Source organism: Rhinichthys klamathensis, unplaced genomic scaffold, assembly GCF_029890125.1.
Source record: "Rhinichthys klamathensis goyatoka isolate OS25496 unplaced genomic scaffold, OSU_Roscu_1.1 h1tg000150l_1, whole genome shotgun sequence".
NCBI classification, from domain to species: domain Eukaryota; kingdom Metazoa; phylum Chordata; class Actinopteri; order Cypriniformes; family Leuciscidae; genus Rhinichthys; species Rhinichthys klamathensis.
Window position 1 is genome coordinate 2296405 of NW_026606685.1, and position 16349 is coordinate 2312753.

General features: G+C 37.6%; 1 protein-coding gene across 1 annotated transcript; it reads left to right on the forward strand.

The window, feature by feature from the left end:
- The first annotated feature begins 588 nt into the window (after window positions 1-588).
- zgc:92275 (cholesterol 7-desaturase nvd) lies at window positions 589-16128 on the forward strand. The gene is made up of 7 exons (XM_056258343.1): window positions 589-1177; window positions 9156-9344; window positions 11906-12084; window positions 12167-12292; window positions 13401-13520; window positions 14609-14785; window positions 15882-16128. The coding sequence occupies exons 1-7, from the start codon at window positions 754-756 to the stop codon at window positions 16041-16043; spliced, it is 1377 nt and encodes a 458-aa protein (XP_056114318.1). The 5' UTR covers window positions 589-753; the 3' UTR covers window positions 16044-16128.
- Window positions 16129-16349: the final 221 nt, after the last annotated feature.

A 16349-nucleotide genomic window follows, 5' to 3' on the forward strand; every position in this document is an offset into this window, starting at 1 on the left:
GTTTTCCCATAGCGTAAGCTACTTACGCAATAGGAGGAACCTCTCGAAAGGGAACCTGAGCTGATATTGTTTAACAAAGCAGATAATGCAGCTGAAATCAGTTGAAAAAGATCAATTATGTTATATAACTGATGTTATTTTTTTGTGTGTAAGATATAAGAGATGTAGTAAGACGCATACTACTGGGACGCATATGATTAGTAACAAAAATAACAAACAAAAAAACATTAAAGTTAATTTATTAAATAAAAAAACCTGTAGCCTACATTAAATACAAAATTGCTATAGATTATATTCTAAACAATGAATATTCATATATTTCGGGAAATACTCAATATGTTGGGTGTTTGATAATGTTTAGAGAAATTCATATTTAAAAAAGAAATGTGGAATTTTATTAAAATGTAGCTACAATTTTTGTAGTTAGCATACGTTCTACATATATTCCATCTACCTTTCCTCGTTTTTAATAAACTGATCATCCAAACAAAGAATTTTCCAATACACTTTGCACTGTACTTGTATCGCTCTGAAATCTCACCTGCATGTGGGCGTGGTCTCAGGATGTCAATCGTGCGCCGCGCCGCGTCACGTATCCACGGCGCTCTTGAGCGCAATACGGACATATGCTGTGTGTGACATTTAGAAAAAGCATGCATAAACAAACCCTACCGCTTTCTGTCTGCATAGAAACAAAAATGGGAAGGAGGGATTTTCGAGAGCACTGACTGTCCGAGTGACATCGCAGGTGTCATGGAGAATTCACGGGCATCACTGATGTTCAAGGCGGCCGCGGTGGCCGCGATCGGTCTCACCGCTATTTTCGTCATGCTCGTCCAAGATCCATCAGACACGCTCTTCGGATACCCAGAACTGTGGAGGAGAACCGGACTAGCCGGAGCCCCTACACGCGCGGCAGCCTGCATCTTCGCAGGCGTGTTCCTCCTCGCGATGGGCTGGTTGTACAGACTGTTATTCGCTCCTCTGGAGCTGCTCCGCGGTGTGGATGAGGTGGGGTACATCGCGGAGGACGGGCGCTCTCGTGCCCAGGCTGCCAACGAGGTGCGGCGGCGACGGAAGACTGGAGAATTACCTCCAGTTTATCCAAACGGCTGGTACCGGGTTTTAGACTCTCACATGCTGGAGAGAGGAGATGTGAAGAGTGTGACAGTGCTAGGTAGGTGTATAACAACCGCCAAATGGCAAATGAAATCGCAGGTAAAAATGTCCCCCAGTTTTATTTAAATTTTTTGGAGCTGTTAAAGTGTCAGGAGATCACAAACAGTCGCACAGAAGGTATTAAATTAGAACGTGAGGGAAGAACATCATTAAATATCACGGGACACCTAAATGTTGAACTGTACGCATGCGTCACAGAAATTCGTTTTAAAAGTTGATCTACTTGCAATTTCTTAACTAGTATAAGAAATACATTTTGATAGGCTATCTGTAATTACCTTTCCATAGCATTTGCGCCCTTTTAACATTAAAAAACTTGTAGGATATGAATTGATGATATCAAGAATTGCATTTGCTACTAAAAACTCCATTCCTGTTATCAAGAATGATACATTTTAGCTTGTGAAAATTGAATTGTCGATTTCAAAACATCGTGTCCTGGGAATGATTAAAAGTCAAAATAGCTTGCCATTATATGCAGGAATACCTGTTAGACACTTAAAAATGTCGAACAGTTAAAAATGATTAATGAATTACAGACCGCCAGTGTTTCCCTATTCCCTCTGCACATTTTCATCCATGTGTCTTCCTTCCTGTGCTGCGCAGATGCAGGCGGGGGACTGGGACTAAAATAGCTTTCCATTCACTGTTTTGTAGCCAGATATGTTTTCAGGTCACTTCAAGAACAGAAACGGAGTCATTTGCATCCTGATCCCTCCATTCCCAATGCATTTCCCTGATTCGCTTTTACTTTATCTAAAACTTTTTAAACAGCTATATTCTTGTATGATTATTAGAAAAGTAATTTTTATGATCTCATAAATTGAGAGACTACATGTACCATTTGTACTTAAAAATTGTTCGACGGGACTATTTAAATGAATTGTTAAAAGGGGGAAAGCTTGAAGAAATTGTGAGAAGAACAGGACCTAAAATATACCTTATATTTGCATATAAATATTAACCTAAAAATAAATATTGTAAATGTATAAATATTTAATCAACATTCAAAAGTTGAACCTATTTGGGTGATATTTCACAGGCAGGGTGTTGTAAACTGTATGTTGAAGCATTATATGCAGCTAATATAATTTTTTGGATTATTTTCTGATGGAAAATCAGCAAAGTTATTAAGAACCTTCTGAGAGATGATCAGGGTTCTGGGTTATGAGAGTGCAAAGTTGCCTCTTATTGACTTCAGACAGGGTTGCGGAAGATGCGTCTGTGAAAATAAATTCATTATCCATCTTTTTCATTATCCATCACCGTGACAGACTATAACCTCAAAGGTCATGACCAGAGTTAAACTCTTCTGTAGGTCCAGCCCTGTCATTGCAAAGTCTTTGTCTTTTGTTACTCAACTTGGCTTTTTGTTATGTTTAGGTGTCTGTTGCTTAGCTGAGTTGCTGGAGGATGTCCTATCATGTTGCAGACCTTTGGGTTTTCAATGAAAACCAAACAAAAAACACCTTTGTAGTTTTGTCTTTGGGATACAAAGAAACACTGTTGTGCTTTTTGCAACCTAGAGACTGTCGAACCTGCGATGCCCTTTTCTTTTCTTGATTACTATTATAATTTATAAAACCATGGGCTGTCACCACCAAAAATCTTACAGATAAAAGATACTGTAAATTAAATTGCATTGGGTTTCAGACCAAATCTGGTTAACTAATTCACATTTGAACCTCACTGTGAGGCACTCTGACTGAACTTTCAAGTACATTTTAAATCATTATGTTTTAAAATGTGCACTTGTAGTGTACGTCAAGTCTTAAAAGTATTTTTTTAAACTGTACTTGCTGATAATATAATATTAATGAAATAAAAAGCCACTTAAAGAGAGTAGGCCTACACTTCCCTGACTGTTCCTGAGGGGTTATATGATGCGATTTCTTGTTTTCCTTTTACTTCAGTGTGTTATGTAGCTGTTAGTGCAAGTATACGATCAGCAGTTACAAAGCTCAAAGTCTCAAACCTCAAGAGATATTCTTTATAAAAGTTAAGGCTCAGCCACGGCTTCATAAAACGCTTCGTTTAAACACGCCCCCGGCCCCCACAAATCTACGTCAGTGTGTGGGGGCAGAGTTTAGGCTTGTTTGAGATGCGCCTTGCCTCGCCTGAAATGTAGTCGAGAGTAGGCGGCTGCAGTGAGAGGAGGAGTGAAAAAAGCGCAGGCAAGCCGGACAGATCGCTCTTCTCGCAGTGGATCTGACACCTGTGAGATCAAAGGCGGATATCGCGGGATTCACGGGATTCACACTCGTGCACGGTGTTGCTAATAAACTGGATGTATTTTAAGTTTTATTGCTTGAATATGAAAATAAATATAATGAACAAGACACTCAAAGTACTTATTTAATCCCATTTTAAATAGGCCTATATGTTTATGAATCATTTTTTTTCTTTACAGATATGTGTTTTTATTTTTAATTAAACATTTTTTTTACATCAAATAGATTGCACTGTCTGAGAATTTGGGGATATCCACACATAATCTATACACATAAAACATGATATCAGAGTTTTAAAATCAAACATTTTAAAAGAGAACAATACATCACGGTTGTTTAAACCAATGAGCATTAAGCTGTGCCGTCAGCAAGTCGTTTCCCATCATGCTTTTGATCAGCGCAATCGGTGGAGAGCAACTGCGCGCGACTGCAGAATCCGACACGTGCGCCTTGCGGTCGCGAGACTTTTTTGACTCACGTCAGCATGACATCAGAGCAAGGCGGACCGCACTCGGACACATTTCTAACCGGCATGCATCTCGCGCTGATCACCGGTGATCGGTTCTGCGCAGATTTTGCTCATCTCAAACAAGCCTATTCATAACGCCGCCCAAATGTATACGCAAAGAAAGAAGAAGGCGGAACTTTTATTCTCGCTGTATTAATAGGCTTGTTTGAGATGAGCAAAATCTGCGCAGAACCGATCACCGGTGATCAGTGCGAGATGCATTACACTTCCTCTGATGTAATGCTGACGTATGTCAAAAAAACTCTTGCGAGCGCAAGGCGGCCGTGTCGGGTTCTGCAGTCGCGCGCAGTTGCTCTCCACCGACTGCGCTGATCAAAAGCATGATGGGAAATGACTTACTGACGACACAGCTTGATGCTGATTGGTTTAAACAACCGTGATGTATTGTTCTCTTTTAAAATGTTTGATTTTAAAACTCTGATATCATGTTTTATGTGTATACGTTATGTGTGAATATTCCCAAACTCTCTGACAGTGCGATCTCTATGGATTATGCAAGGTAATTTTTATTTTTTTTTAAACTATATAAAAAAAACCACATATGTCGGTATTAATTATGATTGATAAACACGTATTTGGAATGGAATTAAATAACAAGTACTTTGGGTGTCTTGTTCATTATATTTATTTTCATATAAAAACAACATAACTTAAATTACATCCAGTTTACAACACCGTGCACGAGCGTGAATCCCACGATATCTATCTCTGATCTCACAGGTGTCTGATCAACTACGAGAAGAGAGATCTGTCCGTCTTGCCTGCACTTTTTTCACTCCTCCCCTCACTGCAGCCGCCTACTCTCGCATACATTTCAGGCGAGGCAAGGCGCATCTCAAGCTGATCTCAAGCTTATTGTTGCCGCCGGCGCCGCCATGTCGTGGAGGCGCTGTGTTTTTCGTTGCGAAAGACAAGCTACTTTGTTTGGCCTTCCAAAAGAGGACACAATTAGAAAACAACTTTATTTACAACACTGTTCCAGAACAGTACGACTGTGTGCTGCCGTTGCTGCGCATTTTTGTTTCCTGAACCTGCGAGAGTAGGCAGGTGTTCTGACGATTCATGCTACCCATCGAGATTTGCTACTTACTGGTTATGCGCATGTGCAGACTCACAGTTTTTTTTAACAAAAGGTAAATTTTCATGTAATTTCCCTTTAAAAAATGCTAACCATATGAATATTTGTACGGTCAGCCAGCTGAACAAGAATAACTGAAAGTTTCAGTTTAAGGAAAGTGTGCTTTGACAAGTCAAAGATGAATATTTGATGCACAAAGGCTGATTCTAAAAACTGGGGCAATTTTTTGCATCTACATTTTGGCGCTTCTGACTCACAGACACAGCCTGCAGGCCTAAGTATGTTTTCATATTTTAAGAATTTGCTACCGACTATTTAAACGCAAGTATTGAGCATTAACTGTTATAGAGCAGCGCTTGTTTGTCGTTACTTTCTTCGATCACAAATGCAGATATTTATGTTTACATAGTGTTCTCACACCCTTAGCACGGCGCGACGCGTAAAAATACAGAGTAAATCATTATAATCAGTAATTATGTACCCAATGATATAACCTTACCAATCTGATACGATCTGGTCCAGTCACGCTGACAAAGTCATCAGCAGTACCGACATTATCACCTGTCATTATTGCTTTGGGAGCTGATGTTCCAAATATGGTAAGGCTTAAGGTTTTTGGGCCAATCACAATGCACTATATTACTGGTCAATCAGAGCACACCGCGCTTTTCAGATCGATGAGCTTTGTAAAAATCGACGCGTTTCAGAAAGGCGGGGCATAGAGGAGCAACAATAATGTAGGCTACAGTATGTGTAATATAATGACACTTTTGAACCTAAAACCGCGTAAACACATTGCAACCAAATACACAAAATGTTATTTTTAGAACCATCATATGACCCCTTATGCTAAAAAGTGCTTGCAATAATTCCAAATTAATAATGAATGACTAACATACTAAAACACATGTAATGTTCTTAATTATAACTGTAGTTACATTTAAATGTAATATATGTAAATTAAATTAAAGTAGATTTTAGTTTACATTAATGCTTGCACTGTAAAGAATGCTTGCTACATTCGAAACACTGTAACCATATTTCCAAAGACCAAATAAGTAATTATGAAATTACATAATTATAAAGATGTACTTAAGTGGGTCAAAACACACTCTCAACTAATTGCATTTAAATAGATTTTTTTTTCATTTTAATTGTAAATAACATGCAATTAAGTGTCTGAAAACATAACATTCAGTTTGCGCTTAAATATATTATTTTAAAGTAGATTATTTCCATAATAAGTACTCTTTTTAAAAGTATGCTAAAGTGAAGATGATATCAGGATGACCCATGTTTACCAAATGTTAAAGACATCTGTGGTTATATGCTTTCTTGATGCTAACCCACAGACTAAAAAGCAGAGGTGACACAGCTAAATTTGGTTTTCTTTAGTGATCTCAAAGGGCACAACGTTTAATTGCATGCAGTTACTGCTACAGCATATTGATGTGCATTTGATAAAACTTTAGTTAAATGGCCTATCGGCTAGATGTCCCATAGGAATCATATCAGATAACAGACTCGGCTCAAACACACTGCCCTCGCTCTATACATATCAGCTATATGTCTCAAAGGAATCATATCAGATAACTGATATGCTGCCTCAGCTCTAACACACTGCCCTCGGTCTATATATAATATGATTTTAATGTCTGACCTCTTCATATTGACTTAGGCTATTTCCTGTTGTTTGTATTTGCTGTGTTGGACTATACAGAGTATTTTCACACACATTATTGTTACCATTTGCTATTACCAGCCATAATATTTGTTGGTTTCCACTGCCTTTTTCTTTTGTGCAGTTTTGTCATCTGAGTGTAGGAGCTTTTTTTCAGGGGCTCTGCATTGCAGGCAAATAAAACCCCTTAGGTCAGCATAACAGAAAGTGAGTTTTCCGATACTGTCGCTGTAGACCTGAGGAGTGAGAATGACTGTGCAAATCAGGTTCGTAAGTTCTTTCTTAAATTGGAACGTAAAATCCACACTAGAGGCTTATAACTACTTGCTAGTTTGTAACCAACTCTGTACGTATTACTTTATGGAGAGCTAACAACCACCTAGCTACATTCTGCCTTATGAACAAACAAACTTTATTCTGTTGCACCATTTGTTTATAAGGCAGAATGTAGCTAATTGGTTGTTAGCTCTCCATAAAGTAATACGTAGTCACATAATATGATATTTACCCTCGATGATTTAATAGCAGCCTTCAAATACGTAAGCAGAAGTTGTGTTGAAAAGCCGTGAATTTCAGTTTATCATTCATTCTCATTTTTTTTTCGGTAAACGGTAAAAATACGTTTCCATTAAATACAATACTTAATCATGCCTGATAGCACACATACATCACTGAGACTTCTATTTGAAGTGCGTGTTTACATCTGGAAGATGTATTTTTTTAGAGTGTTTGCTCATCTGCAATACGTCTATAGGACGTTTCCTGTCAGATGTCAAATAAACATTTCGCAAAATGTTTTTAAGATGTTTATGATTTAGAATGTATGTAAAACTGACATCTTAAAGACGTCTTTCAGATGTTAGTAAAAAGCAGATGCTTTCCAGATGAAGTGATCTTTCACAGACATCTTGCAGACGTACGTGTGCTATCTAATAAGTGTTTTTATATGTAACAAAATGAATAAGGATAAATAAATAAGTACTGATACAAAAAACATAAGAAATGACATTTATTGATTATGACTGATTTTATTTGACATGCACAACACGGACAGATGCACACGGCTACGCGCTGTTAGGACGGGTTTGTGTCGATGAGCCGCACATAATGTTCTCTCTCTTAGAATGTAAGCGAGTGTAAATGTCAGCATTATCAAATATGTCTAAAGAATTAAAGTCTGTAAGGTAAAAGAGCTTATTGATGCAGTTCAGTCTGCTATTTTATTCCAACCATTACACCTGATCGGAGGCTTCCTTAAATATTTAGTTTATACGTAGAGTTACGCTTCAACTAAGTTTAATGGTGCAACGCAAAAATATAGTAGTGCGAAAGTTGTAATTTAGTGCCCTTTTATGTCAAATATAGGCTAAGTTGTAATTTACTCACAGCTGGTGCAACCGGCCCCTGGATTTTACAATCTTGAATGTTGCTACGCCTATTCCTGATTATATAAAAACTGCAGCTTGGCAGACAAACAATAGGTCTGATTATTAACTGACACACTTTACTGTTGGTTTTTAATTAAATATTAACTTTTCCATTTGGATCATGATATTGGCTGAGGCGTAATAGCAAAATCCAGACCAGTGTCACACATGCTCGTTGATGTGACATGAAATGTCAATTATTCTGGGTAGTTATTATTATACTGCAAACCTCCTCCTCGCTCTGTGTTTGGCCTTTTGGGCATAAACAAACAGGCCAGGCCCTTTCTAAAAGAAAATTCATTCAGAATGACAGTCTGTGGCAGTTACCAGTTACCCAATTAAAAGTGCAGTAAGTGATTTCTGAAAAACGCTGTTGAAAGTGGAGCACCACAAAAACGTGTAGCCAATCAGCAATAGGGAATGTGTACAATCAAGATGTGTAGGACATAGAGTGAGCTAGAGGGAGATTTGAAGAAAAACCTTTTGAAAGATAGATGGCTAAAGGACATTACAAAAGAGAAATGGTCAGGGGAATATCACTGGCAAAAGAAGGTTTATGATCAGGCAAGGGCTTGAACCCGCGTTAATATTAGAAAAGCTTTCCAGCGCTGGAGAGTCCTAAACGGGAAGGCCTGAAAACAGACGCAGAGGTCGAGTTGTTTTTGCTCCATATGTGAGTAACATTGGTTTTTGATGACAAGGAAGAACAAAAAATGAACATACAAGCAAGAGTTTGAACAAGCTATGATAAAGAGACATCCGCTCTTGCATTGTGTGTTTGTGCACTTTGGGGGCGGAGCAATGAAGGCAGGGGTGTGTTTGTTATGGTTGATTTTAAATATCAACTGTGTTCAACAATGATTCTCAGAAATCGCTTGCACCTTTTACCTGAAGAAGTCTCTTTGTTCTTTTTGTGAAAGACCAGTACTTCCCCCTTCAGTTTATTGTAACCAATTGCGGCATACAATACTATTTTTACTGTTAAAGACTACAGCAAAATGAAATGACATTTAGTTGTATTTTTCTCCAGGACAGCAGGTGGCGGTGTTCCGTGGGCAGGATGGCAAAGCCTATGTGGTGGATGCTTACTGTCCCCACTTAGGTGCCAACCTGGCTGTGGGGGGGCGAGTCGTAGGGGGCTGCATTGAATGCCCTTTCCACGGGTGGCAGTTCCGTGGGGTAGATGGGAAATGTGTCAAGATTCCATATGCAGATAAAGGTAAGAGATCCGAAAAGAAATTAAGACATGTTTAAGACGTGTTTTTTATGTTCGTGATTTGATGACTGTATCGTTTTTGTTGCATATAACTTTGTCTATAAGTGCAAATTTTAGTGAAATGTTATTACAATTTAAAATAAAGTTTAAAATGTATTTTATTCCTGTGAATAACAAAGTTCTGTCGTGAATTGCGCAGGCTGATTGGTCCTTAAAGTCCCCCTGTAGTCAATAAAATGTATCCCTTAAAATTTATCTTTGATCACCAAAATGACATATTTAAAAGTTTTTTTCCTTTGGAAAAAATTTCTTCATGCCTTAAGATAGCTTGAATGGAACTCTACACCCTTGCTTTATTTAGTATACTCGGATTCTTGATTATGCAGATAAGCCCCGCCTCCACTCACTCAGACTTCCTGATCCACTTTACTGTAGCAAACACTGCACAATGGCAAGTGGAAATACTGGTTTAATTTAGCCAAGCCATATATGTAAGTGGAAGAGTGCATTATACAAGCTTGTCTACAAGTCGATGTATCATAATGCGTTTTATGTATCGCTGTCTACAATGCCAGACACATAACAGTAATTAATATGATTAGCCTTTGGCTTAACTATGTTATCAAACAGCTAATAATGTGTTGCTAATGTTACACAAAACATGTTCGCCTTCGCCATCTTAGAGTCAGATGGCTGCCTTCTGAAAATCAGTATCCTTAGAAACACTTTGAACATCATAGAAAGTCAGTGGAGAAAGTCATATAGTTCATCATAACCTGGTATTATTCATCAAATACATAATTCACCCGCTATATAGCTAAATGTACCCGGTTTTTCATATCAACAGAAAAATATACCGGGATAATCTGGCTTCTCTTGAGACTCCCCTGCTTCACACAGCAGTTAATGATATGCTAAAGCCCGCCGGCACATACAGTAGCACCTCAATGCAGTACATAAGATCCACAGGGAGGAGTCGGATCAAGATCCGAGGGGTGGAGATGGGTAGGATTAGGGGTGTGTTTAGGGATCAGGGGGCGGAGATGGGTAGGATTAGGTATATGTAAGGTGGGAGGAGTTGGATCTGGATCCGACTCCTCCCCGTGGATTTCATGTTCTGCAGTGAGGACCATCTCGGCACATACGCGGTTGGTTACAAGGTAGTTTGTGACGCAAGAAACACAGGCGATTTCAAAATGCGTTTTTGAGACTGTCTTTACTTCACTGCAGTTTTAAGGAGAAAATACTCAATGGTGTTGACTGATGAATTTGCACATGGTTTGTCTTAAAGCATACTAAAAACTCCACATAGACATCTAAACAACATTTAAGAAAACGTTTTCACCACAGGGGGTCTTAACTCAATCTGCCTGCAATCACATCATTCTCTATAGACCCTTTTTGCACCGACGTCACAATTACGTCACAGCGTGAGCTGGAGGCAAAACAAAGGGAATACTGGAGGCAGCCAATACAAACCAGCACAGATTCGGGATAACAGTACAGACTCCAATTTGAAATTGTGTTGCATAATGTTTTATAAACTTTTGTGATTATTTGTGAATCATCTATGATTGTATACATTGTTGTAGATTGATTGTGACTAGACTTTTTGAAGAACCTGGTAAGAAAGAATAATTAAATACATAAAGTTAATTTGCTGTATCTGGAATTTTTATTTCTAGAAAATATTCACATCATTAAAATTGCACTGTAATATCACTCTTTACATGGTCGTCTTCTGGCCTTGGCGCTGGCTAGGCAGAACTTCGGATCGTACCACATAAGTCGTGTACGTGACCATTCAGCAAATAGTTATAGGCATCTAAAGATTAGGTAGGTGTAGAAGTCCAGCCACTCAACCGGAGGTAATCCTGTCAGATCGTCCATCCATTGAGTGAGCGTGTACGGGTCGGCCAATCTGGTTCCGTCCGTTAAAGTAAACTTTTGCAAATAACAATCGCGGTCCTGGACAGTGAGTGACCTTACACATTAAGATACAATCGGATTTTCTTCAGTCATTGTTAAAAAACAAGCTAACAAAACTTGCTAACTAGCGTTAGTGAAGTGGCCAAAGGAATCGTTCAGCCTCCACCTAAGCTCCGCCCACAAAAAAACGCCACCAAGTTTACTAGCTGAAAAGGGGTCTAAAGGGCACAGCTGATTGGTTCCTGTTGTATCAGTAGCCAATAAGCTTGCTGCTCAACCTTAAAATAATAGTTCAGCATTTCAGATCTAGAGGGTTTCATTCAGAAACTCCCCACCTTCCCCAGCTCCACCTGTATAGATCTGCTACGGTTAATTCATGTATGCTATATTGTACAGCAGCAGCCGCATGTTTTACTTGCTCACAGCAGCGTGTTATGTAAGTATTGGCAGTAGAACTAGCAATAACCAACAGCAGCAGCGAAGCAGATCTATTCCACCAAGACCAAACATATCAACAATGTCATATCAATTACCATGCCAAACACACCAAAAACGAGAGTTGTCATGACAGAAATGCATCCTTGCTCAATAAAAGTATTAATTTCTTAAAAATGTTTTGTTTGGATTGTTTTTAGTGCCTGAGTTTGCGAAGGTGCGGTGTTGGCTCAGCCGTGAGATCAACGGGCTGGTTCTGGTGTGGTTTCACTGTGACGGGCTCGAGCCCAGCTGGAGAGTGCCAGAACAGAGCGAGATCACCCGCGGGGAATGGGTGTACCGCGGTCGTACCGAACACTTCATCAATGCACACATTGAGGTGAGACAGCATAAGTAATCCATCTCGTATGTAAATATAGTGTTTGTATCTAACAGTCGCTTTTGGTTCTGTCTTTTCTCAGGAGATTCCAGAGAACGCTGCGGACATCGCGCACTTGGCTCATTTGCACACTCCAGGTATCGTCAGTGGAGTTGATCTGCGCTATACTAACAGCAAGACCTGGGAGTTTATACGGCATGACTGGAAGGTTTGATTCCTCCTCACATAGACATGGTCAACAGCAGTGTTATTTTAGCATAACTGAAATACTATTATCAATTTAGTTAATATTTCTAATTAGATTTTTTTATTTTCTAACTTTAATTTTAGTTCAAGTTTAAGTAATTTTTGTGTTTTTTTAATAGTTTTATTTTATTTAGTTTTAGGTATTTTAGTACCTCAAGTTAAACTAAATGAAAATGAGAAATGTTGCTTTGGAAACTTGCTGATATTTAGTCAGCGTTTATCTTGTTTCAATGTTTATTATAGCGTTTATTCTTGTTTTTATGGTTTTAGTTTTTGTTTAGTTTATGATAAAAACCCTGGTCAAAAGTTTTTATCTCATTATGCAACGGAAAACTAGGGTACGCGGTTGAATTAAAATGGATAACACTATCATAAAACCATAAAAATATAGAATATCTTGTAAGCTCCACTCTTCTGTAAAAAAAACAACTTCCTTGTGTCTGTGTGTTGAGTTTGCTACTTGGTTAAAGGAGCCTTAGTTATAATGACACGTTTTTTTTGCAATTTATTTATATAATCCTATGTATAATGCTGTCTTTTATCAAAAACTGTCCAAATTTAATAAACAGTTTTGTCACTGTACCTTTAAGAAAAAATATGTTAATTATGTTAGGATTGGCTTTGCATGTGAAATAAACGTCTCAGTGGACTCTGGACTGGACCATTTTTATTTAAAAAGAGCTAATTTAATCCCGTTTTCCATTTAATCTTAAAGGGATAGTTCACCCATAAATGAAATTTCTGTCATTATTTACTCACCCTCAAGTTCCAAACCTGTACGAGTTTCTTTCCTCTGTTGAACACAAAAGAAGATGTTTTGAAGAATGTCGGAAACTAGCTATTGACTTCCATAGTATGGGAAAAAAAAATATTATGGAAGTCAATGGGTGCCATCAACTGTCTGGTTACCCATATTCTTCAAAATATCTTCTTTTGTGTTCAGCAGAAGAAAGAAACTCATACAGGTTTGGAACATCTTGAGGACGAGTAAACACCATTTTTGGGTGAACATTATTTACTCGCCCTCATGTTTTTCCAAACCTTTATGACTTGATTTGTGTATTTTCCAGGTGGAGTGGAAAGCCGAGCTCGAGCCGAACAAGCACTGCTCGCAGATGTTGGTGAAACACGCTCTCACTGTGTTCGGTCGCCACTGGCCTCTTCTTGATTTGGACGTCAAGGCCAGGCAGGTAATGACTGAATTGTCATCTAGAGGGCGTGTGTGAGCTGTGCAGACTGAGAGAGACGCCAGGAGACTGACTGATTAGAAGAATGGAAAGAAAGTCATGGATGACTTGATCTGTGTGTTCTGAGGGTAGTTCGCTGCATCTTAAGCAGTTAGGCGAGAGCATACAGAGCATGCTTTTATGTAAATTAAGTGTGTGTGTGTGTGTGCTCGATGCTGTTCATTTCTGTGGGATGTGTCAGATTTACAAATGAGATGCTTTTGTTGTACAGTGCACTCAATGCAGATTATTTTCTTCATGAATCACGTATTATGGGTTAAATAATTCAGATTCTGCGCTGCAAAACATACTAAGCTTTTCTGTCATTTCACAAATGTTTTTTAAAATTGAATTCACAAAAATTGTTACATTTACTTACTACTAATTAATTTTTGTACATTATCTAAGGTTAGATATTTATTAAACAGATGTATATTAATGTATTACTTATTTTATTATATTTATTATTTTATTTGTTAAGTTATTAATATATAATTTTTCATTGTTAATATGTTTGTTCATATTACATTAGCTAATGTAATTTAAATTAACATTAACCAAAGTAAATTAATGCTCTAAAAATATTGTTGTTGCTAATTTGATGCATGAACTAATGTTAAAGTATAGAAGCCTATTGGAAAGTGTAATCAAATATGTTTTGTTTGTTTTCGTGTCTATGTAGCAGTCCAAGTCTCAATGCCATCGTTTTCCTTCATGGTCAGTTGTGCAACATTTTTCTTTTTGTGTTGTCTGAAAAGGAAAGGTCTTGTCGCCATAGTGACGGTGAATAATCCTGATGGCATGTGTGAAAACAGTTGTAATTCAAGTCTGTTCTTGGATCTTCACTTGAGGGTTGAAGTTAAAAAGACTCTGAATCCTTGAGGGTGGAAAGTGCTATAGGCGTGAGAAGCAAAATCTATCTGTATTAGGGAAGGTTTTGTTATGATTTATGTGAATTAATCAATTTGATCTGGTCTTACGCAGCTGAGTGCAGCATAGATAACAGTTATTTTACTCCCTGATGATATGAATGATATATTTGATGTTTGCAGGTGGGTCCAGGTGTGGTTTTCCTGCTCTTTGAACACAGTTTCTTGGGTCGGGGTGTGATCATGCACTGCGTTACCCCAGTCGAGCCGTTACTGCAGTGTGTTTCACACACTATCTTCTACCAGAACAGCATCCCTCCCCTGGTACCCAAGTTCATTCTTCGGGCAGAGTGCATCCAGGTAACGCAGACATGAAGTAAAGCAGATTTTTAAATTTGGTATTCTACATTAATTGACAACATTGTTACATGTTGTATTCTGAAAAGTTTCTCATTCATTTACTGCTGCTCAAAAGTTTTTTTTTATATATATATATTACTCTTCTGCTCACCAAGGCTGCATTTATTTGCAATACTGTTGAGTAAAAACAGTAATATTATGAAATATTATTACAATTTAATGTAACTTTTCTATTCTAATGTATTTTGAAATATAATTTATTCCTATGATAACATTTTCAGCATCATTACTCCAGTCTTCAGTGTCACATGATCCTTCAGAAATCATCCTAATATGCTGATTTGCTGCTCAAGAAACATTTCTTATTATTATAAATGTTGAAAACAGTTGTGCTGTCTAATATGTTTGTGAAAACCATCATTTATTTTTAAAAGTTCAAAAGAACATCATTTATTTGAAATAAATGCTGATGGTATTTGATTTTTGAATTTTATATACATATACACTGCCCGATCAAAAAAAAAGTTGCTATTTGGATTAGGCAAATGCTTAAGAGTCTATGATTGGATCATCATTGCAGTGATTATTATCTTTCTAGCATCTAATATGTTGGGCAACAGTTCTTTTAACCCTAATTGATGGAGTGTGTAGCTTTTCATTTCTTAAACAACCATGGAAGAGACATCATGGCCATATCCCAGGATGACAATGTCAAGATTTATCAGTCTCAGATTGTGAAATAATGGTTGTAAAATAGCATGAATAATCATTTTCACACATTAATTGGCACCTCTGAGTCCAGATCTTACATTCATTTGGGATTTCAAGTCTTTGGGATGTGCTGGAGGAGACTTTACAGAGTGCTGGACTCTTGCATTGTCAATACAAGATTTGTTTTTTTTTTTTAATTAAAATTTACACACCTCTTTTCACAACATTTATTTCATGACTTTTTTTTTTTTTGGGCTGGGCAGTGAATGTATATATATATATATATATATATATAATATAAAATAATATGCTGTTTTGTATAGTTACAATATACCTAGCAAGGGATGCGTATGAGATGTCTCAACTCATGGTTTTGCTGTTACAGTTCGAACGAGATGTGATGATCTGGAACAACAAGACGTACATCTCCAAACCTATGCTTGTGAAAGAAGACTCTGCTATTCAGAAACACAGACGCTGGTTCAGTCAGTTCTACAGCGAGAACAGCCCTCAACTGCGTTACCAGCACGACACTCTGGACTTCTGAACATGAACTATGCTTCAACCCAAATGGGTTGCTAAAAGGCCAATAATACCAATATTTTTTTAACCGAAGCTGATATTTTGTTGATATTTAAAAAAAAAAAGAAAAGAAAAAGAAAAAATCATTATGCAAAAATTATAATTATGCATTTCTTTTGCAGTTCTTTTTAACAAAACATTGTTTAAACAAACAACATGCGCAAAGACAATAATAATGTAAATGCATAATAAAAGTGCACGTGCATTTGGATATTACAAGTCTGGATATTATACTTTTATTTTTTATTCCATATCTTAAAAGTATGAGCTT

Bases quoted from the DNA above. Each gene is read 5' to 3' on its own strand.
- zgc:92275 (XM_056258343.1), top strand. From the start codon at position 754: ATGGAGAATTCACGGGCATCACTGATGTTCAAGGCGGCCGCGGTGGCC. The intron at 9,345-11,905 runs GTAAGAGATCCG...GATTGTTTTTAG, and splicing joins GATTCCATATGCAGATAAAG to TGCCTGAGTTTGCGAAGGTG. The intron at 13,521-14,608 runs GTAATGACTGAA...TGATGTTTGCAG, and splicing joins TGGACGTCAAGGCCAGGCAG to GTGGGTCCAGGTGTGGTTTT.